Source organism: Pinus tabuliformis, chromosome 1_1 (assembly GCF_031772625.1).
Source record: "Pinus tabuliformis cultivar Carrire ecotype Pingquan chromosome 1_1, CPIR1, whole genome shotgun sequence".
NCBI lineage: Eukaryota > Viridiplantae > Streptophyta > Pinopsida > Pinales > Pinaceae > Pinus > Pinus tabuliformis.
In genome coordinates, this window is record NC_142297.1 from 74349419 (window position 1) to 74374207 (window position 24789).

The 24789-nt window shown below is 34.4% G+C and overlaps 1 protein-coding gene across 1 annotated transcript; it reads left to right on the top strand.

Moving 5' to 3' along the window:
* Positions 1-10387: 10387 nt before the first annotated feature.
* LOC149211651 (putative plant SNARE 13) lies at positions 10388-24551 on the top strand. The gene is made up of 3 exons (XM_089388448.1): positions 10388-10565; positions 22797-22975; positions 24267-24551. The coding sequence occupies exons 1-3, from the start codon at positions 10388-10390 to the stop codon at positions 24549-24551; spliced, it is 642 nt and encodes a 213-aa protein (XP_089244574.1).
* The last annotated feature ends 238 nt before the right edge of the window (positions 24552-24789 follow it).

Consider the following 24789-nt stretch of genomic DNA (forward strand, 5'->3'; position numbering starts at 1 on the left):
TTGCATATCGGATGCGATAGAGGTCTTTGTTAACAAAACTCGCGGAGAATCGCGATTGTGATAAGCGAAAAGGTAAATCTCGAAAAGTGTGCCAAGGCTGTACCAAGGTGGAAAAGGTGTGGTAAGTGTATATTTCCTTGCAGTACTAATCAAACATGAATGCCAAGAAAACACTATAATTTTGTAGTGATAAAAATATTCGTCTCCACATTAAAAAATATAGTTTGATTCTAATACTCTATACAACAAGACCTAAACTTTATGTAGAAGCTAAATTAATAAAAGTTGCTAATCAAACATGAATGCCAAGAAAACACTATAATTTTGTAGTGATAAAAATATTCGTCTCCACATTAAAAAATATAGTTTGATTAGTAGAATCATTTCCAAGATTGTGAAGAACACAAATAACCAATATATACATGTATTAATCCATTTATGTATGACCTTTGGTTTCTAATTTTAACCAGATCCAATTTGTATTTCTTGATCAATAATTTTTTTTAATATATATATATATATATATATATATGACCTAGCTACAAAAAATTTAATAATATATACCATGTTTAAAATTAATTTAGATTCAATTTATATTTGTTGATAATAAATTTTTTAAAAGAAAAAATGACATATTAAAATTTTCACACTTATTAATTTTCGCAAAAGTTAACAATAATATTTACATTTTTTTCATAATATTTTCATTTTAATTATATATGGTTTCATTACTTAATGCATGAATGTCTTCATATATAACTATCGTTGCAATTGGTATAAAGCTTATTATTTCAATGATATTTTATCAATACTTATATGGATTTGTCACATTAATAATTAATGCATACAAATCTATATCATTCATGGTCAACCATGGTCCAATGTTGCATTGTGACAAAGATTGTCTCTATATGAAAATCAACCATGGTCCTACGTCGCATTGTGACAAATATTGTCTCAATATGAAAATCAATCATGGCCAACCATGGTCCAACGTCGCATTGTGACAAAGATTATGGGAATATGAAAATCAACCATGGTCAATGATGGACAACCATGTTCATTTTAGGGTTTATAATATTTATTCAAACATCGCATTGTCACATAGATTGTATATAAAAATCAATCATGGTCAATTATGCTCAACCATGGTCAATCATGGTCAACCATGGTCAATATGAAAATCAACCATCATCAATCATGGTCAACCATGGTCCAACATCACATTGTGAAAGAACTGCCTCAAAATGAAAATCAACCATGGTCGACCATGGTCAACCATGTTTCAACGTCGCATTTTGACGAAGATTGTCTCAATGTGAAAATCAACCATGGTCAATCATTGTCAACTATGGTCAACCATGGTCAATAATCATGTTCACATTGTGACAAAGATTGTCTCTTTGTCCAATGTCACGTTGTGATAAAGATTGTCTCAATATGATAATCAACCATGGTCAATCATTGTCAACCATGGCCATTCATGGTCAAACATGGTCCAACATCACATTATAAGAATTATTGTCTCAATATGAAAATCAGCCATGTCAACCATCTTCAATCATGGTCTACCATGGTCAAATGCCGCATTGTGACAAATATTGTCTCAAATGAAAATCAATCATGGTCAATCGTGGTCAACCATGGTCAATATGAAAATCAACCATGGTCCAACGTCCCATTGTCACAAAGATGTCTCAATGTGAAAATCAACCATTCTTAATCATGGTCAACCATGGTCAATAATCATGGTCACATTGTGACGAAGATGGTCTCTTGGTCCAATGTCACATTATGAAAACCATGGTCATCCATGGTCAAACATGGTACAACATCACATTGGGACAAAGATTGTCTCAATATGAAAATCAACCATGGTCATCCATGGTCCAACATCACATTGTGACAAATATTTTCTCAATATGAAAATCAATCATGTTCAATCATGGTCCAACATCGCATTGACAAAGATTGTGTCAATATGAAAATCAACCATTGTCAACAATAGTCGACCATGTTTATTTTAGGGTTTTTAATATTTATCTTAGGGTTTATATACCTTGGGTTTATAATATTAAACCCTTGGGTTTAATATTATTCCCTTGGGTTATAATCCCTTGGGTTTTTAGTATTAATCCATTGTATTTATTAGTCCCTTAGGTTTATAATATTAATCCTAAGGTTTTATAATATTAATCCTAAGGTTTATAATATTAATCTTAGGGTTTATATTCCTAGGGTTTAATATTAATCGTTGGGTCTAATGTTATTCCCTTCAGTTTATAATCCCTCAGGTTTTTAATATTAGTCCAATGCTTTTAGTAATCGCTTTGGTTTATAATATTGATCCTAGGGTTTTAATATTAATCATAGGGTTTGTATTCCTAGGGTTTAATATTAAACCTATGGTTTATAACATTAATCTTATGGTTTAATATTAATCTCTTTAGTTTATAATCCCCTTCATTTATAATATTAATCCCTTAGGTTTATTAATATTAGGGTTTATGTTCCTAGGATTTAATATTAATCATAAGGTTTAATGTTATTCCCTTGGGTTTTTCATATTAATCGCTCGGGTTTATTAATCCCTTGCCATTTTTGATCCCTTTCGTTTCTAATATTTTTCCCTTGGGTTTATTAATTCCCAATGGTTTATAATATCAAATTATTGGTTTTCTATGTTCTTCAACATTTTAATATTAATAATTCCTTGGGTTCATAATCCCTTGGGTTTATTATTCCTTTGGGTTTATTATATCAATCCCTTGGGTTCATTATTCCCTTGGGTAATTGGGAGTTTCTTATGTTTCAGGTTGATATGAGGTTGCATCCTAAAGAAAGAGATTTATTTAATGCAGCAGTTCACATGTTTCCAACAAATAATTTGGTCTCCTTCCATAATAGGCATATGTTAAAATCATTAAATTCTTCAATTGCACGATGTGTTGCTGAGCATTGAAGGCGTTCATAAATCAGTGGTGTTGATGATGATCAATTGGACCGTGAAGTTTTGTTGTGTCGTGATCAACGTGTTATGTTGACATGTAATTTATGGGTTGAAGCTGGCTTGGTGAATGGTGCACTTGGTTTTGTTAAGGATATATTCCCTTAGGTTTATAATATGAAAATCAATGATGGTCGATCATGTTTATTTTAATGTTTATAATATTTGTCTTGGGGTTTATATACGTTGGGTTTATAATATTAGTCCCTTGGGTTTAATATTATTCCCTTGGGTTCATCACCCCTTAGGGTTTTAGTACTAATCCCTTTGTTTTATTATTCCTTTCGATTTCTCATATTAATCCCTTGGGTTTATTATTCCCTTAGGTTTATAATATCGATCATGGTGAACCATTGCCAATCATAGCCAACCATGGTCAACCATGCTTGAATGTCACATTGTCACAAGGATTTTCTAATCATGAAAATAAATGATGTTTATTTTAGTGTTTGTAATATTTATATTTGGGTTTACGAATGTTGGGTTTATAATATTAGTCCCTTGGGTTTAATATTATTCCCTTGGGTTCATAATCCCTTGGGGTTTTAGTATTAATCCCTTGGGTTTATAATATCAATCCCTTGGGTTTATTATTACCTCATGTTTATAATATCAATCATGGTCAACCATGGTTGAATGTCACATTGTCACAAGGTGATGCAGGGTTACCCCTGCTTACACCCATAGTATGCATGTGAAATGCATCAACCCATTTGTCCCAGGTATTTTAACTCTCTAAGGAGTCAAAATCTCTAACCTCCAATGGTTAAGGCCCTATTAATCAACATAGGCTAACCAACATACAATATTCACTTATCGGGACTTTAATCACCCCTTAACCTTCAAATAAGACTTTATTAAAGCCTTTCTTTTAAATCCTTCCTATCGGACTAAAACCCTCTCATTAACCTTTATATATGTTAATATCGGGACTTTCTTTACCCTTCTAAACCTTCATTACCCCTTAACCACACACACACATATATATATATATATATATATATATATATATAACCATTCTTTCTTTAAACCTTGGTTATATATGTTTAAACGCATAAACCTTTCATCGGTGGTATTTTCCTTTATAAACCTTTTACAAAGGAAATGCCCACAAAACATACCTTTCCGCTTTATACGGCCTCTGCACAAATTTCGAGGTTCCACCTTTATCGCTAATCGCAATCGCCATAGTCTGTGGTCACATTAACATGTGGTTCCCATCTCCGCCGATATGCGATTAACCTCGGAACTCAAAACATATTAACTACACCATATAATACCATCGGGTCCACTCCTTTGTATGTCACATTACTTCTCTGCCGTTGATCTTCTCCCAAAAGATCCAACGGTTGACGGTAGATTTCGGGTTGACAAGACACACGGGGGTTAACCGCCCGATAAAGCAGTTTCCCCACACTCCTCCGCTGCTACGTGTCCTCTGATTTGTGGAATCGGAGCCAAAACTCTCGATACCGCTTACCACTGCTTTGTCGCCCAAAATACCACTGGAGGTTATAAACCTGCCTTTTTACTGTGTTAACTCCTGCGCTCTTCCATATGCGATGACCGTCGATCTACTCCATCAGACGGTTCTGATAGTTCCTTTAAGTTACTCTGTTGTTTAATCTGGACCATTGATCACTGAGATGCAATGGTTACTATGCGGCAACGCCTCACTTCTCCGCTCGTCCCTTTTTTACTTTGACTTTATGCTATTTTCATTGTTTCCTCTGTGGGTTTGGGGTTTTCTTCAGGGTTTACATTTATAATATTATTGTTGGGATTTCATGTTCTACGTGTTTATATCAATATTCTTGAGATTTATACTATTAATACATTCATGTATTGATATCAATGTATTTATGGCTTAAATTCTATTTATTGTTTATAATGTAGTGATATAAATGTGTTATTATTAATGTAATGATGATTTATCATGTTTTAGTGCTTTATGGTTTGCAATGTGCTTCTTATATTGGTTTTCGTTTATGTTTTTTATTATTTTTTTGTGTTATAGCATTATTTATGTTTATATATTGATGCCATGGATTTAGGGCTTAGGTTCAGTTTACTATTTCCTTGGGTTTATAATATTAAATGATTATGTTTATTTGTTCTTTAAGTTTGTTTTATTCCCTTTGTTTTATTAATCCCCAGTATTAAGGTTTAAATAATAGTCCTAAGGTTTAATTATTTTAATGTTTATAATATTTGTCTTGGGGTTTATATACGTTGGGTTTATAATATTAGTCCCTTGGATTTAATATTATTCCCTTGGGTTCAAACTCGTTGGGGTTTTAGTACTAATCCCTTCGTTTTATTATTCATTTCGGTTTCTCATATTAATCCCTTGGGTTTATTATTTCCTTAGGCTTATAATATCAATGATGGTAAACCATTGTCAATCATAGCCAACCATGGTCAACCATGCTTGAATGTCACATTGTCACAAGGATTTTCTAACCATGAAAATAAATGATGTTTATTTTACTATTTGTAATATTTATATTTGGGTTTACGAATGTTGGGTTTATAATATTAGTCCCTTGGGTTTAATATTATTCCCTTGGGTTCATAATCCCTTGGGGTTTTAGTATTAATCCCTTGGGTTTATAATATCAATCCCTTGGGTTTATTATTACCTCATGTTTATTATATCAATCCCTTGGGTTTATATTATTAGTCCCTTTTGTTTAATAATATTTCCTTAGGTTCATAATCCCTTGGGGTTTTAGTATTAATCCCTTGGGTTTATAATATCAATTGCTTGGGTTTATTATTCCCAAGTCAAACATGGTTTATTATAATGTCGACCATGGTCCAACATGGAATTGTGATAGGAATTGTCTCAATATGTAAATCAATGATGGTCGATCATGTTTATTTTAATGTTTATAATATTTTTCTTAGGGTTTATATACGTTGGGTTTATAATATTAGTCCCTTGGATTTATTATTATTCCCTTGGGTTCATAATCCCTCGGGATCTTCGTATTAATCCCTTCGTTTTATTATTCCTTTGGGTTTCTCATATTAATCCCTTGGGTTTATTATTCCCTTAGGTTTATAATATCGATCATGGTAAACCATTGCCAATCATAGCCAACCATGCTTGAATGTCACATTATGACAAGGATTGTCTCACCATGAAAATAAATAATAATCCCTTGGGTTTATTGTTCCCTTGGGTTTATTATATCAGTCCCTTGGGTTTATATTATTAGTCCCTTTTGTTTAATAGTATTCCCTTTGGTTCATAATCCATTGGGGTCTTAGTATTAATCCCTTGGTTTTATTAGTCCTTTCGGTTTATTATATCAATCACTTGGGTTTATTATTCCCTTAGGTTTATATTATTAGTCCCTTTTGTTTAATAGTATTCCCTTTGGTTCATAATCCCTTGGGGTTTTAGTATTAATCCCTTGGGTTTATAATATCAATCACTTGGGTTTATTATTCCTGAGTCAAACATGGTTTATTATGATGTTGACCATGGTCCAACATGGAATTGTGATAAGGATTGTCTCAATATGAACATCAATGATGGTCGATCATGTTTATTTCAATGTTTATAATATTTGTCTTAGGGTTTATATGCGTTGGGTTTCTAATATTATTCCCTTGGGTTTAATATTATTCCCTTGGGTTCATAATCCCCTAAGGTTTTAGTGAAAATCCCTCGGTTTTTAGTATTAATCCCTTGGGTTTACTATTCCCTTAGGTTTATAATATCAATGATGGTCAACCATTGTCAATCATAGCCAACCATGGTCAACAATGTTAATCATAAGGTTTAATGTTATTCCCTTGGATTTTTCATATTAATCACTCAGGTTTATTAATCAGATAAGTCTCTTTACCAAATGTCGCATTGTGACAAAGATTGTATCAATATGAAAATAAACAATTTTCAACAATCATCAACCATGGTAATTGATATCCATGGTCCAACATCACAAGATTTGAGAAATATTGTCTCAATATGAAAATCAACCATGGTCAACTATTTTAAACCACATTTAACAATGGTTGTATATGCGGTTTTATTAATGGTCTACCATGGTCCAACATCTGACGCACGGTTGCCCCTGCTTTACCCACAGTATGCATGTAGACCTATGCATAAACCATTTTCCCAGGAATAGATATGACCTACCAGGTCAAAACTTCATTAATAGTAATGGTTAAGGCCCTTTCCATTATCTGTCATGTGGAAACATATTAATAGACTAACCCAAAGTCTAAACCCTCATTATCGGGACTTTAATCACCCCTTAACCTTCATTCCCTTTAATATCAGGACTCATACAACCCCTCTAAGCCATTATTAAATCCTTATTCTGCACCATATACAAAACCCTCTTTTAACTTTGGGTTATAATTATGCTTAACCTTAAAACCCTTCTATCGCGCTTCAATCCATTATAAACCCTTTATAATTGATAACACATAAAACCACATACATCATACCTTTTTCCGCCAATCCTCGGTCTTTGCACAATTCCTGAGAATCACCTTTATCGCAGTTACTCATCGCCAGTTACCATGGTCATACCACATACATACCTTTATCCCCCTCCGACTCTGATATGTGACTATCGGAATATTTGAATAACACTTTTGCATAAAAGCCCTCGGCACAACACTTTATAGAAATACAAAGGAAATACATTAAATTTCCACTCCAAACCATATAAGCGGATCTCAAAATTTATACATTCGCATTTATAAATATCGTTGGGTCCACTCATCGGCCTTCACATTATCCTCCACCATTGATCTCCTCCCACAAATCCAACACTTTACATTGGTTTCGGGATCGCATCGCAATCTTTCAAAGGGAGGAAGCGATTGCGACATGCGATGTATGGCCAGACCCGAAACCTTATCGAATGTGACTTAGAACCCATCGGGTCCGTAAACACATGTCGGATCAGAAGTTTTAAAGTGTAGGGATCAAGTGATAGCCGATAGCCGATAGCGATAAGCGTTGATCGAAGATCGGGCGGATCGGCGATCAGAGATCGGAGGAGGAGTAGCGCAGTGGAAGGTTTATATGGAGGGGTGGACCCGACAATAAATATAAGTGTGGACGTATAAATTCTGAGTTCCGCTATATGGTTCAGAGTGGAATTTTAGTGTATTTCCTTCTTTTCATATTAAAAGGTGGTTTAATTGTTCTGATAGTCGCATATCAGAATCGGAGGTGCGATAGAGCATATATGTGATAAGATCGTGGGTAACTGCGATGGCCAATTGCGATAAGGGTTTTATGGTTTAGTCCCGTTATAACCCAAAGTTTAAAAGGGGGTTTTGTTTATATATGCGGTTAAACAGTTTTATAAAGGTTTTAGAAGGGTGTATATGTCCCGATAGTAATGATAGGAAGGATTTAGGGAAAGGCTTTAATAAAAGGGTTAATGAAGGCTTGGGAGTTGATTTAATTCCTAATAGTGAAAGAATATGAAGCGTTAGACTATGTGCTAATATATTAATGTTCCCACACGAGTTCTAACTAATGAGGGCCTTAACCATATAACGTATTGAGGATTTAACTCGGCAGAGAGTTAACAATTCCTGGGATGAATGTGATTATGCATTGTACATGCATACTGTGGGTAAAGTAGGGGTAACCCGGCATCATTATTCCCTTAGGTTTATAATATCGATCGTGGTAAACCGTTGTCAATCATAGCCAACCATGGCCAACCATGCTTGAATGTCACATTGTCACAAGGATTTTCTAAAGATGAAAATAAATGATGTTTATTTTAGTGTTTGTAATATTTATATTTGGGTTTACGAATGTTGGGTTTATAATATTAGTTGGGTTTAATATTATTCCTTTGGGTTCATAATCCCTTTGGGGTTTTAGTATTAATCCCTTGGGTTTATTATTCATTTGGGTTTATAATATCAATCCCTTGGGTTTATTATTACCTCATGTTTATAATATCAATCATGGTCAACCATGGTTGAATGTCACATTGTGACAAGGATTCTCTCACCATGAAAATAAACCATGTTTATTTTAGTCTTTCTAATATTTATATTAGGGTTTACCAATGTTGGGTTTATAATATTAGTCCCTTGGGTTTAACATTATTTCCTTCAATTCATAATCCCTTGGGGTTTTAGTATTAATCCTTTGGGTTTATTATTAACTTGGGTTTATAATATCAATCATCGTCATATTTATGTTTCTCTTGTGTTTGTAATATGAATTCCTTGTGCTTCTTGATCCCTTAGGTTTTTAATATTTATCCGTTGGGTTCACTAATTCCTTAGGTTTATAATATCAAAGATTTGGGTTTATTAGTTCCTTGGGTTTATAATATTAGTCCTTTTTGTTTAATATTATTCCCGTTGGTTCATAATCCCTTGGGATTTTAGTATTAAACCCTTAGGTAATAATAAACAAAAGGGACTAATTTTATAAAACCAATGTATACAAACCCTAAGATAAATATTAAAAATACTAAAGCCTAAGCCTAAGAAGAAGCAGAAGAATAATAATAATAATTAATAATACTAATATTATTATGAGTTTATAATATTATAATAAAATTCATATAATAATCATAAATATATAAATATATAAGAATATAGTTGCTATTATTTGTATAGTTATTAATTATCATAAATAATAATATTGATTATATAATTATTATAATAATAATTATATTTGTATATTATTATAATAATATAATAATAATATAATATTATTATAATATTATAATCAAATATTATTATTATTATTATATTTTTTTATTATAATGATAATACAATATAATTGTTTTTTTTTCTAAGTAAAGATAATCTATTAATATGTACAGAAAATTACAGAGAGGACGAAGCCTCAACCAAGTTTAACGTAGATAATCAGTAGAATTTGGACTGCCCCAACATTAGGGAAACCAGTCCACAAAGAGCATAAAAACCAAAAATTGTATCAATTCTTGAGTCCAGAACCCACAAAAGAAACAGTGAGGTGATGCGCTGACATAAAGTCTAGATAAGAGACCAGATTCCAACAAAAACAAAAATACCAGACAGAAAACACTTGGAAGCCATATCCTAACACCAGGCAGCCACATCTGAACCCCTGACAGCCACGTCCATATCCCTGGTTGCCATGTCCAAACACCTAGAAGCCACGTCAACCTAGTTGAAGTCATCCTGGATGGGTTCCTCGATGATTGGGCATGCCCACTCATCCACCTCGTTCCTTGACACGCTGTCGTGTGGCTCCCCACCTCCGCCATGTGACTCATCCGTCGGATTGGTGTTGCCCAGCCTGCTAGATGCAACATGCAGAGCAGACCCGTCGTGACTCAAACCACCAGTGGGGCACGTGGCAGCAGAGCTACCCCCTTCACCATGCTGATTGCCACCGAGGTTCCTGCCATGCGAAGTGAAGAGGCCTTCATCTATCCCATTCTTTCCAGTATCTCTACAATTACTGCATCTGGGAGCATCCTCCTGCGGCAAGTTGGAATTGTCTACCTGAGAGGTAGTCTGAGTATTGTCTTCAGTGAAGAGGATGGAAATAGTAGCGGTAATGATAGGCCTGTTCAGGGAGCTACAAAACCTGAATTGGGTTGAGTGGGGTGCAGGATGAAGGGGCAAAGGAAAATTAGCAGAGTGGTCAGCAAAATCGCCATGAACAACACCTGAAGAACGAGCCAGACCCTGCCCACTTCTTGTGCTTGGATATCTACCCGCCCCATGTCTTGGAGGATGATGTAGTTCAGGGGAAGGAGAGGAGGTAGCGCGCTCAGGGTGCAGCTCAGTCGGAGGGTGAGAACTGCCTCCCCGAGTTCCTCCCCTTCAACTTCTCATACGATGTCTCACCATGCTGATATCGCTGGCTGAGCGCTCAGAGGGAGCAGTGACAGAAGGGACAATGACAGAGGGAGCTCTAACAGAGGAATTGTGAGGGGGAGCAGGGTCGTTCTGAGCCGAGGTTAGAATGCAGAGACCAGAATGGGAATGGTGAAACCCATTACCAAAATCCACGCAGCAGACTATCTAGTAGCGACGGCCAGTTGCAGTGCGAAAGCTGGGTTCATAGGCTTGAGGTGGGCAGTTGCAGTGGAGCAGGGGAGACGGTGAAAGAATGAACCAAGGTACCTCCATATCCAAACAGTAAATGACTTTTTGCCACTTCAGACCTGCATTGAATGTTGCCTGCAGTGTGTCATGAAGGCGCCTCAGGGTGGTATGGGGAGGGGCGCCATCAGCCAAGTGGCCCGTCCCCTCGCTGCCATCCTTCAATGTATCCATTAAAACCATAACGTGTCACCCGCATCCGGGTACTACAATATAATTGTTAATATTTCTTTTATAATTTTATATTATTAGATTTTTTAAATAATATAAAGATAATCTAATATTATTATGAGCTATTCTTATTATTAATTAATATATATTAGGAGTTTATATAATTATTATAATATTAATATAATATTTTTACAGTAATATATATAAATAATTTGGTTGTTAATATTTATATAGTTATTAATAGTCCTAAATCTGTTTGATAATATTTATATAGCTATTAATAATCCTAAACATTGATAATAATTAACCCTATGTATACAAACCCTAAGATAAATATTAAAAATACAAAAGAATAATAATAATAAGAGTTGTTTATATTATTATAATAATATTAATATAATAATCATAAATATATAATTATATAAGAATATGGTTGCTATTATTTGTATAGTTATTAGTTATCATAAATAATAAATAATTGGTCTTTATGTTCCTATAATAATAATATATTATAATAATACTGATTATTTTATTATTATAATAATAATTATATTTATATTTTATTATAATATTATAATCTAATATTACTAATAACTATATAAATATTAAAAACCAAATTATTTCTATATATTATTATATAAATGTTATATTAATATTATAATAATAATATAAACTCTTAATAATATTATAATAATATTGATTATATTATTATGATATTATGATAATATGGTAATTATATTTGTATATAATTATAATAATATAATATTATAATCTAATATTATTAGAGCTATTCTTATTATTAATATATATATTCTTATTATTAATTAATATATATTAGGAGTTTATATAATTATTATAATATTAATATAATATTTATACAGTAATATATATAAATATTCTGGTTGTTAATATTTATATAGTTATTAATAATCCTAAATACCCATAATAATTATTAATGTGGTTGATATAAGCCTATCGGCGTATATCAATCACATTGGTAAATATGGTTGTGCTAGTTTATTTCTATCTCATGCATGGCCTTCTGGTAATTATTTTGACTACTCACTTGTTGTATTGGTCCATACATACTAGGTTCTCACGTTTCTGGTTTGTATTCGCCTATCTCTTTACCGTATCCCAAATTGCCTTGAGGAGTCCTAGATGAGTTTCCCTGGACTTTGGGGCCAGGTCTAAAGAATTTTCAACGACTATTTTTGGGTAGGTCGTCTTTATACTTACTTTCATCTGCATTCATGCCTTGATAACTTTACAAGTTTCTTTATTCTATGAGGATTTTGGGACTTTAAGCTCGTCTCCTGTCATGAGCCCAAGGTCTTATTGGCCTAGTTTTAGCTCATGATAAATTTACAAGTTTCTTTATTCTACGAGGATTTTGGGACTTTCAGCTCATCTCTTGTCATGAGCCCAAGGTCTTATTGCCTTGGCCTGAGGTCTATCACACTAAGGGTTCTAAGTTAAACAGTCATATGGCTCATTCTACCTCTGTCAAAGGTCCTCAAGTTGGTGGTGGCCATGGATGCGGCAGGAAACTAGGGTCGAGCCATGAAGGATGCCAAACCCACCCTCACCCGCAAGAAGTAGAGGCCGAAAAATAACCTCTCATCTTATCCAAGATGCAACTCAAGAATTTCATGTTGGTAATTCGCCTCAGGTTCGATAACTCATTTCGGGTTGGGAAGTTGAGTTAAATCAATAAGCAATAGACACAGACATTGGTTTGGGTTACTGGCAGGTGCCCAACCCTGGTCATTCTAGAGATAGGTCCTCATAGTACAAGTAGACAATTTATCTTTACTAATTAATGAAAAACATAGTAGCCAAAGCTTTGGCTAATCTTTTTGTGGATTCCTCCACTAACCATGGAATTTCGGAAAACCATAAGGAATTTCAACTGATTCAGTTTCAACTTCAGCAATAGAATGGGTGTCTTAGTCACATTGAAAGACATATCCCAAGCCTCCCATAGACTAAACTTCCCAGTTCGAGCACGAAGGATCCAACTCCAACGGATTCTTCTAATGACCAGTCGCATGCTTGGATTAATTTTTGTTCTTAATTTTGTCATACTAAGAAGTTACAGACTCTACTTTCATTTTTTAGTTATTTATAGTAGAGAAAGTTTAAAGATACTCATAAGTATATAGCATTGCTTGACAATCTTAAAATTTTCTGTTTTTGGATGGCATATAACGCAGTTCAACAAATCTAGTTTCCCTCTGGGCAGGTTTAGGCCAGCTAACAACTTTTTTTCTGGTTGTAACATGTCCCTTTTTTAAGAAGATGAAGGAAAAGGTCCTGCCAAGCTTACAATTTTTTTTTAATGAAAATGAGAGGAATATAAAGTATTGTTATAAAATTCAATAAAAAAATGGATGAATATAAAATTTCCTATAATGTGAATATTTCGATATTAATTTGGCTTATGTTATTTTTTTCTTTATGAAACAAGTGTTGCGGGCCATTTCACTCAAGTGGAAATTATGCTTTTAAAAAATTACAAATTGATATAAGAATTGGAAAAGTTAATTGCCTACTAAGGGGCAAATACTTGCATAAATTTTTTGTGGATAGTACTAGAAAGTTTGTACATTTATCCACATGGAATTATATTGCGCAAAGGTTGCAACAAGACCTTGAAGTTATGGTTCAATCAAATATTTGGAAATTAATTTTTCAATATAATCTCTCTCTCTCTCTCTCTCTCTCTCTCTCTCTCTCTATATATATATATATATATATATATATATATATAATTTGTATTGGTCATTGCTAAACTAATAGTGGTCAACAAAGAAATCCATTACTAAATTCCTGCCTTGGCAGGGACTAACAACGAACTCTCCTCCTCATAAAACTTTATCTGCTAAAAAGATGTATATAGTCTACTCTTTTGAATTTGAATTTTTTATCTCATAACACACATCTTCTTAACCATTTAACCCACTCAAAATAATATTATATATTTAAAATTATATTTTTTAATATAAATAAATTTATAAATTTTAAATTAAATCTATCATTTCATATACTTAAAAATAATTTTGAATTTATAAATTTATTATAAAAAATAAAAATAAAAAATTATACTTCATAATAATTATAACTCATTCATATAAAAATCAATACAAAACATTATAACATTAAATTAAAGCAAAAAAAAATCCTTTAATTTAAATTTATTGTAATTACACATCATACTTATTAGAAATTATAACTTTATGTAACTACAAATTATAGTTATACTTAGCCTTCCATTTTATTATTATAATTTTATTTAATTAAATGTTATAGTTATACTTGCTTTCTATTTCATTATCATGGTGATGCAAATTTTTGCAATTGTTTTGCAATTATCGACATAGTTTACATTTTGGAAAAAATCATTATCTTTAACATAAAGAGATCATTTCTTACATTACAAAAATTGTTTATTTTACTTAAAAAAGATTATGAAGAAATGAGTTGAGAGAAACTCTTAGACCATATAAAATTGTTTCTAAAAGAATAAGATTCATGTGTAGATATAAAGATTTCAATTAAAACTTACAATATTTTAAGATTAAATTAAGGTTGTTAATGAAAAAAAATATTAAATTTCTTTAATTATGAATTAGGTTGTAAAATCAACAATTTTTTTAAAAATATTTCAAAATTATTATAAAATATTTCAAGCATATTGGCATAAATCTTATTATCTTAGAAGCAATATACATTTGGAATGTTTAATATTAAGTAACAATGGTATCATATGACCTTAAACCACTTAGTAAGTTATCCATCCCACTCAACACCCCATGCATCCCCTCTTCACCTTCATGTTACCTTCATTCACCAAATACCATCCTTTGGTTTTGCTCCATCATCGTCTCTTCACCCTCTTGATCACTTCCTCTTCTATCTCTCTACATAAGTCATAATCACATATCTATGACTACTACAAGTGGGCATGGAGTTATAAGATTATTGAAAATATTTCATTTTCTAGGCATGGGTGTTCAAAAATAGGTAACTATTTACCCAATGAAAAAATATCAAGGAATCATTAAAGTTAAATGGAGAGTCATGCAAGGATTTTGTGTTGATTAATAAGATGGGGAGAAATCTGTGGAGAGTTTGAAATGGTTAGTCATTTTTATAGGCTTGGAAGGTTAATTGTACATAGGAAAATTTGGGGAGAAATTTGAGGAGAGTTTGAAGTGGTTAGTCATTTTTATAGGCTTGGAAGCTTAATTGTACATATGAGACATTTGGTTGGATCAACTTGGAGCCTCTGAGCAGTGCCATTTTGATCGCAATCACATCAAATCATGATCATGTCCCTGACCTCTAATTTGAGTTTGTTTATTATATTTAACAATTGGGCATATATTAATTTGAATTCTCTTTTATTATTTTTATTTATAAATTTATGGGATTGTTTATTCCACACATTTACCCCTTCATGTGGTGGGTTACTTCTAGATTTAGGACATGGTGTAAGAAGTATGGTGATTTATGCATTTTAAGGCCCTTATACCTTGCCCACTCACCCCAAATCTATGTCATGGATAATGGATGGTTGTAATGATTTTTCTCTATGATCTATGATTTTCTGCCATCATAGATTTGGCAACACTTTCTCATTATTTTATGAAATTTTATAATACATTGACAAAAAATCATACATGTAAATTTAAGTTAAAGATTGAAAAATAAGATAAATCCATATTGAATGGGGTCATGTTTCATAGAAGTTTCCTTATTTTGGTCTTCAATTTAAGATTATAATTACTCATTTTCAACTTAATTTACATAATTGAACATTATTTGTTATGCGTTGAATGGTATTGTATCCAATTTTTTTCATTTACCATGTAACATACGAATGCATCATAATCTCAAAATTCATTTAAATATTCAACATTGAAATATTGTTTCATATACATGAACCCTATAGTACTTAGGGGCTTGGTTTCTACAAGATCCTTTTTGCATTTAAGAATATGTAAATTAATTGAGAGTTTTTAAAAATTGTGATTGTATACATCAACCTTTAGTGACATGGATTTAATTGATTATGTTAGATCCTCTTTATATGATAATTGATTGTGAGTTTCTCAAAATGATGATTGAAAAAAGAGAACAATGAAGTTGACTTTAATGCTCTTACATTAAAGTATAACATTCCATAAATATAATAAAATTATATTAACTCAGTCATGCTCTACTTTAGGGTTAATGTACATTTTATTAATTTTTTATTATATCAAATTTAAGTTTATAAAAATATATTAAATATTTATATCTCAAGTGAGATAGATCTCTCAAGCAAGAATCCTTTGATGTAGCAAAGATCTTATTGGATCTTATGTAGTGTTGTTATGGACAATTGATCCAATGGTCATGAAGGGGGTTCAAATATGCTATGTTAGGCTTGGCTTATGTGATTTAAAAAATAAAAAATAAACAAACAAATTAATTAATTAAATCGAAAAAAAGAACTCACAACCTACGGTGGAGAGGGACATAATTATTCATGCCATGGTGTGAGAAATAGTGAAACTAGCAAGCAAAGAATCCACAAACACATTGGTTCATTGATCTAACCATTAATTTTGCACCCAAACTAAGAGGGAGCCAAATTGTACTCGTGTGACTTGTAGCTAAGCATTTCATGGTTTGAGGTAGTTCATGGCTTCAAGAGAACACTTCATTTTTTTAGGCGCCTACCTATAGCTAAGGGTTGAATAACCCTAGCCAAATTATAGGCTCATAGCCCCAACGAGAATGATATAGATTCAAATGACTTCAATAATAAAGACTAAGGCTGATGGGATTTGGTCATGGGATAGAAGAAATGGTGAGAAGACTCAAACGGAGGTAGGTTAATGGGATTCTGAGTAAACATCGCTAATATATATAGATTGATGAGACATAGAGCATAAGATAAAAAGGGAATACAAGAATCAAAGCAAAGATAAAATAACTCACAACCTAAAGTTGGGAGGGACATACTTATTTAGGAAATGATGTGAGTAGTAATGAAACATGCAAACAAGGAATGCATAAACACTCTAGATTGTTGATCTAGCCATTAATTCTATGTCCAAACTAAGATGGAGTCCAATTGTACACATGTGACTTGTAGCTAAGCATTTTATGGTTTGAGGTAGTTCGCGGCTTGAGGAGCTAATCTATAGCTAAGGGTAGACCCACATGGAAACAACACAAACCATACATATTTACTAAGCATTAGTATTCATTGATGTTGTTAACAAAGTATCATCACTACCTCTTTATTCTTAAGCCAACAATCTATTGCTACATCTCCTCAAACTAATGGAATGTAGAAAAAAATAGATGGAAACTTGGTGAAGGCCACTCAATTTTTGAAATTAATCATACATCATCAATTTTAATTAATCTAATGGTGTTCCAATGGTGATCAAGGCATCATTATTCTCTTGGAAAATTATTTTCAATAAATGATCAACATGTATAATCTCATTTATGGTCATATGTACATTTGAAAGACCCACACTAAGCTCTCACCCATATTCTGTCATGACAACAACTAACCTATGACTATTGTTTGTGTTTAACCTTTAATTCATGTTACATTGAAATGTGAAAATTCTTCTGTGTACATTTAGAAGTCAATTATGACATTGCTTAACTATTTGAGAGAGAATTTAGATACATTATTCTTGAACCCCTTCAATGGACCCTGTATTAGTTATCCATGAACCATCCAACACACTTCTCCTATCTTCAAACAAAGTATAGTCCTAATTCGTTTTGGCGTTCCCTTTACCCACTTTGGGTGTATGCTAGTTAATTACACTGAAGTTGTCTCTAAGGACTTTCATTGTTTGTCTAGAACCTATTGGGAAACAATATGTGTTTGCTCATTTTTTTGCGGTGGTAGTGCGAGTGGGGCATTCGGATCGGCTATCAATATTTTTGAAGCTATAGCTCCATTAATGCAATGGGTAGTATATGTCAACACTTAGATTTAGGCAAGTAAAAAATCCAAGGGTTGGCATATACTTCCCCATTGCATTAATGGAGCTATAGCTCTAGAAATATTGGTTGCATTTGGGCTCGATGGAACAGGTAGTGGTCATGATGCTAAAATGACCAACCACTGATGGAATTGCAGAATGTCATTGTCTGGTCATCTGCCACCGCTAGTGTTGGATTTTCACACTCACCTTGTTGGGAATCAATCACATGGACTAACCTCCACTTTGGGATCCACCCTGGGACCACTTAAAAAAGGTAATGATAATGGTTTGTAAATTTATGAAAGCCTATGGGTTTTGGTGTAATGGAAAGCATAACATGGTATTAGAGCCTTGGCCCAGGTGATTCCATGACTTGCATTTGATGGAGGGTGTTGGATTTTCACACTCCCTCATTCAGAATTGATTAGGTGGACTAACCACCACTCTGGTATCCACCCTAGGACCACTTAAAAAAGGTAATGATAATGGTTTGGAAGTTTATTAAAGCCTGCAGGTTTTGGTGTAATGGAAAACCCAACAACTAGAGCCCACCACTCTCAAATCCACCCTTTTACCACTTAAAAAAGGTAATGATAATGATTTGGAAGTTTACAATCCCATCTGCCTCTCCTGGGGTTAATTTCATCCCCTATTCTAGCTCCTTCCACACCCGACAGTGCCTCTTGGGTCTCATCATGGTCTCTGGATCTCATTGTGCCTTGACTGCTATTCATATTGTACTCATCTTCTTCAGAAGTGTGCAGGGGTTGATGACCTGACGGAACTACTTGATCCATCATCTTCACCTTGGTGGTTGATACATTACCAACCCACCAACTGCCTACTAGGACTCCAATATATCTACACAAATTTGGTTTTTCCAGTGCAGAGTCGCCCGTAATACTGGTAACCCAACCGTGGCTGCAATTCCAATGGCACTGGAGTAGAATACTTAAACAAAAGAAGTTACCTGTACCAGGATTGCAGTAGGGATCGATCCATGCATCTCGATATTTAATGATTCAGTAGTGCAAAAAAGCGAGAAGAGCAGCAACTAAAATTTAAACCCAGGACGTAGCATTGGAGTGGTCTTTTTGGCTGTGTTGTTCTGAGAGAGAAATCTCTCAAATTTCACTATAGATAAACCTCACTGTGCTTTTGATAGACAAAAATTCTAGAAAGCAGTTCACAGCAACTCTGGATCTAGTTTTATTTGCACACATTTTGAAGACAGCTTACTAAAGAATGCGAGAATGTGAGAAATGCAAATGCCTTATTAAATAATATGATCGAGAAATAAAGGAAGAAAAGAGTGGAAATCCTTTTGATATTGCTAGATAAACTTGACCCTATGGTGGAGTTGAGGTTATGTCAACAGTTATGCTTAAAAGTTGTGGTTTTGGGCACCTAGTATTAGTGACTCATGGTATTGAGCCCATGGTATTACATGTAGTTGAAGCCCTTAAAAGGCTTGTGTATTCTCCATTGTAGGTAGCCATGGTTGAGCGGTGAAAGCTTAGGTTGTTGGTCGGCTTGGCTGTGTTTTAGCCAAGGACAATAATAGATCTATTGTTGGTTGGTTTTTCCCCAATTGGGGTTTTCCAGATAATCATGGTGTACATGGTTTGAATGTGTATTTCTTGATTGTTATATTTATTTCTCTTGAACCATAAAAAGTGGTATCAGAGCTCTAGTTGGCAAGGGCCTTGGATAGTTGTTCAAAATGTTCCCATCCACGAAGTGGTGGCACTGGTTGAAGCAATAGCTCGTTGCACAAACCAGCGATGTCCGTTGAGTGATGGTTCGATGAGGAGCAAGAAGAAAATGAAGTCTGAAGGCTTTGCCAAGGCCTCATTCGATGAGAAGCAAGAAGAAAATGCAAGCCCTAGGAATATTTTTTGGAAATTTAAAAAATCAAGAAAGTCGGGTAATTCTTTTTTTTTTGAGAAATTTGTTGAAGGGCTTTTATGGTTAAAGAAAAATTTCTATTCTGAAATAGTAACAGAAATTTTAAATAAAAATTCAATTACAAGAGAGTTACAAGAGAAGGGTTAAATAGTGGGATAGGAGTCTTACAGGGTGAAATGCATGGTTAAACTTGCAGCAGGTCAAGTTGTGTGTGGGTCAAGATAACAACAAAATAAAAATAAAATGGAAATTTTCACGTAAATGGGTATACGACTATAAGACCTCGTAAGGCATGCGTACCCCAGTAAATCACTGGTAAAGTTTGAATGTCCGCTTAGGTGATATGGGGATGCATGTGGTGGTATGATAAAGCATGCTGAACTAGGACAACTTGTGAGATTATCAAATACCCTAACATTGACTGGGTAGGGCCTGGAGGTGAGTGGTGGCTGGCTCACTTGGCAGATTTGGCTAGATTTGGCCAAGGAAAACCCAAAGTCAAGTTTAAAGGGGGGATTGTTAGATAAACTTGACCCTATGGTGGAGTTGAGGTTATGTCAACAGTTATGGTTAACAGTTGTGGTTTTGGGCACCTAGTATTGGTGACTCATGGTATTGAGCCCATGGTATTACATGTAGTTGAAGCCCTTAAAAGGCTTGTGTATTCTCCATTGTAGGTAGCCATGGTTGAGTGGTGAAAGCTCAGGTTGTTGGCCAGCTTGGCTGTGTTTAGCCAAGGACAATAATAGATCTATTGTTGGTTGGTTTTTCCCCCAATTGGGGTTTTCCAGATAATCATGGTGTATATGGTTTGAATGTGTATTTCTTGATTGTTATATTTATTTCTCTTGAACCCTAACAAGTGGTATCAGAGCTCTGGTTGGCAAGGGCCTTGGATAGTTGTTCGAAATGTTCCCATCCACGAAGTGGTGGCACTGGTTGAAGCAATAGCTCGTTGCACAAACCAGCGATGTCCGTTGAGTGATGGTTCGATGAGGAGCAAGAATAAAATGAAGTCTAAAGGCTTTACCAAGGCCTCGTTCGATGAGAAGCAAGAAGAAAATGCAAGCCCTGGGAATATTTTTTGGAAATTTAAAAAATCAAGAAAATTGGGTAATTGTTTTTTTTTTTTTGAGAAAATTCCTTTTTTTTAAGTAACAGTTTGCAAGGAGGAGACCAAAGTGTGTTTTGTTGCGTGTTAGAGCATGTCTCTGTGTGCTGGAGCAAAGGCTTTCTGTCTATTCTCTGAAGGGAATTTCTGCTGCATGAAGGTGCGGGCTCTCTGCGTGAAGGAAAGCTGTTCAAGAGTTCTTGCATGCCAGAGCCATTGAAGGCAGGCCAAGTCACCCGAAGAGGACCCTGCATGGAGTTGAGAGGCGTGAGGTTCTACAAGCTAAATCAAGTTGCTGTTGAATCCGGGTATTGATCAAAGTTTCCAGAACTTTTTTTATTTTTAGCAGAAATCTTTTTTAAACAAAAACAACAGATTGAAATCAAATCAAGTTTTTTTAAAGGGGTGGATTTTATACAAATATTGGAGAAAAAGGAAGGGTTTCTTTATTGTAAGAAAAGGAAGAGTTTCTTTGTTTGTTTTTTTTTTTTTTTTAAAACAAAGGGGTTTGCAAGAAAGAAAGGGTTTGTAAATAAAGAAAAAAAATTATTATTTCTTGAAAAGAAAAATATAAACCCTAGTTCAAAGACTGAGATTTTTTTTTTTTAAAGAAAAACCCTAGTTCAAAGACTGAAGATTGAAACCCTAGAAAAATGGCCAAGATGTCGAATGCAAAATTCGAGGTGGAGAAATTCACCGGAAAGAGCAATTTTTCTCTTTGGAAACTGAAGGTTAGGGATCTGCTTGTGCAACAAGGGTTGCACAAGGCATTGGATGGGGAAACTAAGAAACCTGCAACCATGACTACTTCACACTGGGAGGACTTGGATGCTCGAGCTCTCAGTACCATCTGGTTATGCCTGGTGGATGAAGTTCTCTTCAATATTGTTGAAGAGACTACAGTTTTAGGATTGTGGGGAAAACTGGAAAAACTCTATATGACAAAGTCATTAACCAACAAAATTTATCTGAAAAGATAGTTATATAGTCTTCGAATGAAAGAAGGTTCAAACATTGCAAAACATTTGAATGTTTTTAATACACTTATATGTCAATTAACAGATATGGAAGTTAAAATTCAGGAAGAAGATAAAGCCATAACCTTGTTGTGTCCTCTGCCCGAATCATGGGATCAGTTCGTAACTTCGATCAGCTTGAGCACTACTGATTCTTTGAAGTTTGAATCAGTCGTGGGAACTCTCCTATCTGAAGAAGTACGAAGTAAATCCAGTGCTGAAACAGCTGCATCAGTAGCCATGTTTGAGCGGTGAAAGCTCAGGTTGTTGGCCAGCTTGGCTGTGTTTTAGCCAAGGACAATAATAGATCTATTGTTGGTTGGTTTTTTCCCCAATTGGGGTTTTTCAAATAATCATGGTGTGCATGGTTTGAATGTGTATTTCTTGATTGTTATATTTATTTCTCTTGAACCCTAACAGATATTAATAAGCAGTTGAATGAGAAAAAACATTATAAACAACAGCATTGAGAAATACATATGCAAGCAGTCTTGGAATCAAGAGAGTAGAACTTTTTTATGGTGGAACTACAGGTGGCGAGGCTTTTGCTGAGGAAAATGTTCAAGTGGCATCATCAGTGACTAATCAAGAACTGGTAAAAGGTGGAAGAAAGAAGACACTTTTGATAAAGGTTGTTACGGAGGTAAATCCTCTCTGCGGACAGAGACGATCCCTACTAGCCCAGAACGGGTCTAGTAACAATCACACAATGCTACTACGCAGGTTCCTAATTGCAAATAAAAGAGGTAGGCAAGGGACCTACTTGTATTCCAACGCTTATGCTTGATGAAGAAATGTTGTCCTCACTCCTTCGCTTTGGCTGGTCACAATCCTTCACGATCCTTGTGAATGGATACCTGCACACACGAAGAGAGATACAAATACAAGCGTGAAATCTAATAAAAGCAACTATACATCAGTCAGAAAGGACATAATTCACATTTACCATGATAAAGACAAATGAGAATGGAACCATAATAGCAGTCATCTATTATTAATCATCAATAACAGAGAAGAGTACAACCAATGTTCTGACGTCGAATCCTTCTCAGGAGGGTTCAGCCAGCAAGTCTCTTAAGCATTCACCTTCAAATGTAGATCTCCCAAGACAAACTCTCTCTCTCACACAAGTCACACTTTACAATCTTCCTTGAGCTCTATAACACTCCCACACTTGTCAAACCAACTACCTATCAAACACACACTAGCAGCAATCCAAGCACTGTCAATTCCACACTTTCCAAACTATCCAAACTAGCTGCTCATGGCAATGGTAGAGGTTTAAATAGGAGAAGGAGTCTCCATGAATGGTGGGAGGATGAGCTTATCTCCAAGGAAGGTGTCTCAAATGACGAACAGACATGCCAGAGAAGGTAGGGCGACATTTGCAAGGCTAACAACCAGGTCTGGAGTCATCTGGAAGGCCGACTGTTAGAACAAACTCGCCCAAACAGGATCAGCGCGAGTGCATAACTGGTCTGGAGCGCTGACATCGCAAGGTTATAACGGAGCAGGCTGTGTCAGCGCGACTTAATATGAACAGAGGGTGCGCTGGCTCATGAAATTCGACCAGCGCGGAAAACCCGTGTGCTTCCGCGCTGGCAGCGCATGAACTCTGTTATGAAGCGCCAGTCAGCGCGGTTATTTTAATAACAGTCGCGCTGATGAAACAAACTTTGGCAAAGTGGGTCATTTGGCCAGTTTAGAAGGCATGAACTTGATTATTTTGATCTCTTGGCACAGTAGGGAGACTGACAGAGAGACAGTGACAAATTACTGTGTAACAAAGGTAGTAGAAGACACAGTTGAAAATAATTAGCTTGTTAATGGGCTATAAATGCACGGGGTTGTATATGTTTATTGTTGGATTTTGGAAAGTCAGTGATTCAATCACAAGTATATACAACCTCTGTGTATTTATGGCCCTGAAACAGATTGGTTATTTGTTGCCAAAAGACACCGTGAATGTTGGCACACAAACAACAACAACGTTGAAGTCTCAGACAAAGAAAACGGGCAGGATTGTCAATGAACTAGATACCATTCAGTTTTCGATAAAAAAGGCTACTCGGCTGGTGAAGAATATTGATAGACAGGTGGCTACAGATTGTTGTATCATATGCAGAGTTACAAAGAAGAGAATGCCACGACCACTTAACTTCTGCGTGATTTGGCATGCCGCCAAAACCACTAATAAACATGCCTATAAATGTAATTAACATAAAAAAATATTTAATGATATTTCCTAACTCTACCATGTTACAAAATATTACTTAATAAATTAATACAATGTTAAAAGACAGGCGTATAAACGTAATTAACATCAAAAAAATCTTTAATGATGTTTCCTAACTCTACCATGTTAAAAGATAATTACTTAATAAGCTAAGACAATGCTATGTATTGCGCTATAAAATTCATTAAAAAAACTCTTCACAAGGTAGATGTAATGAAGCT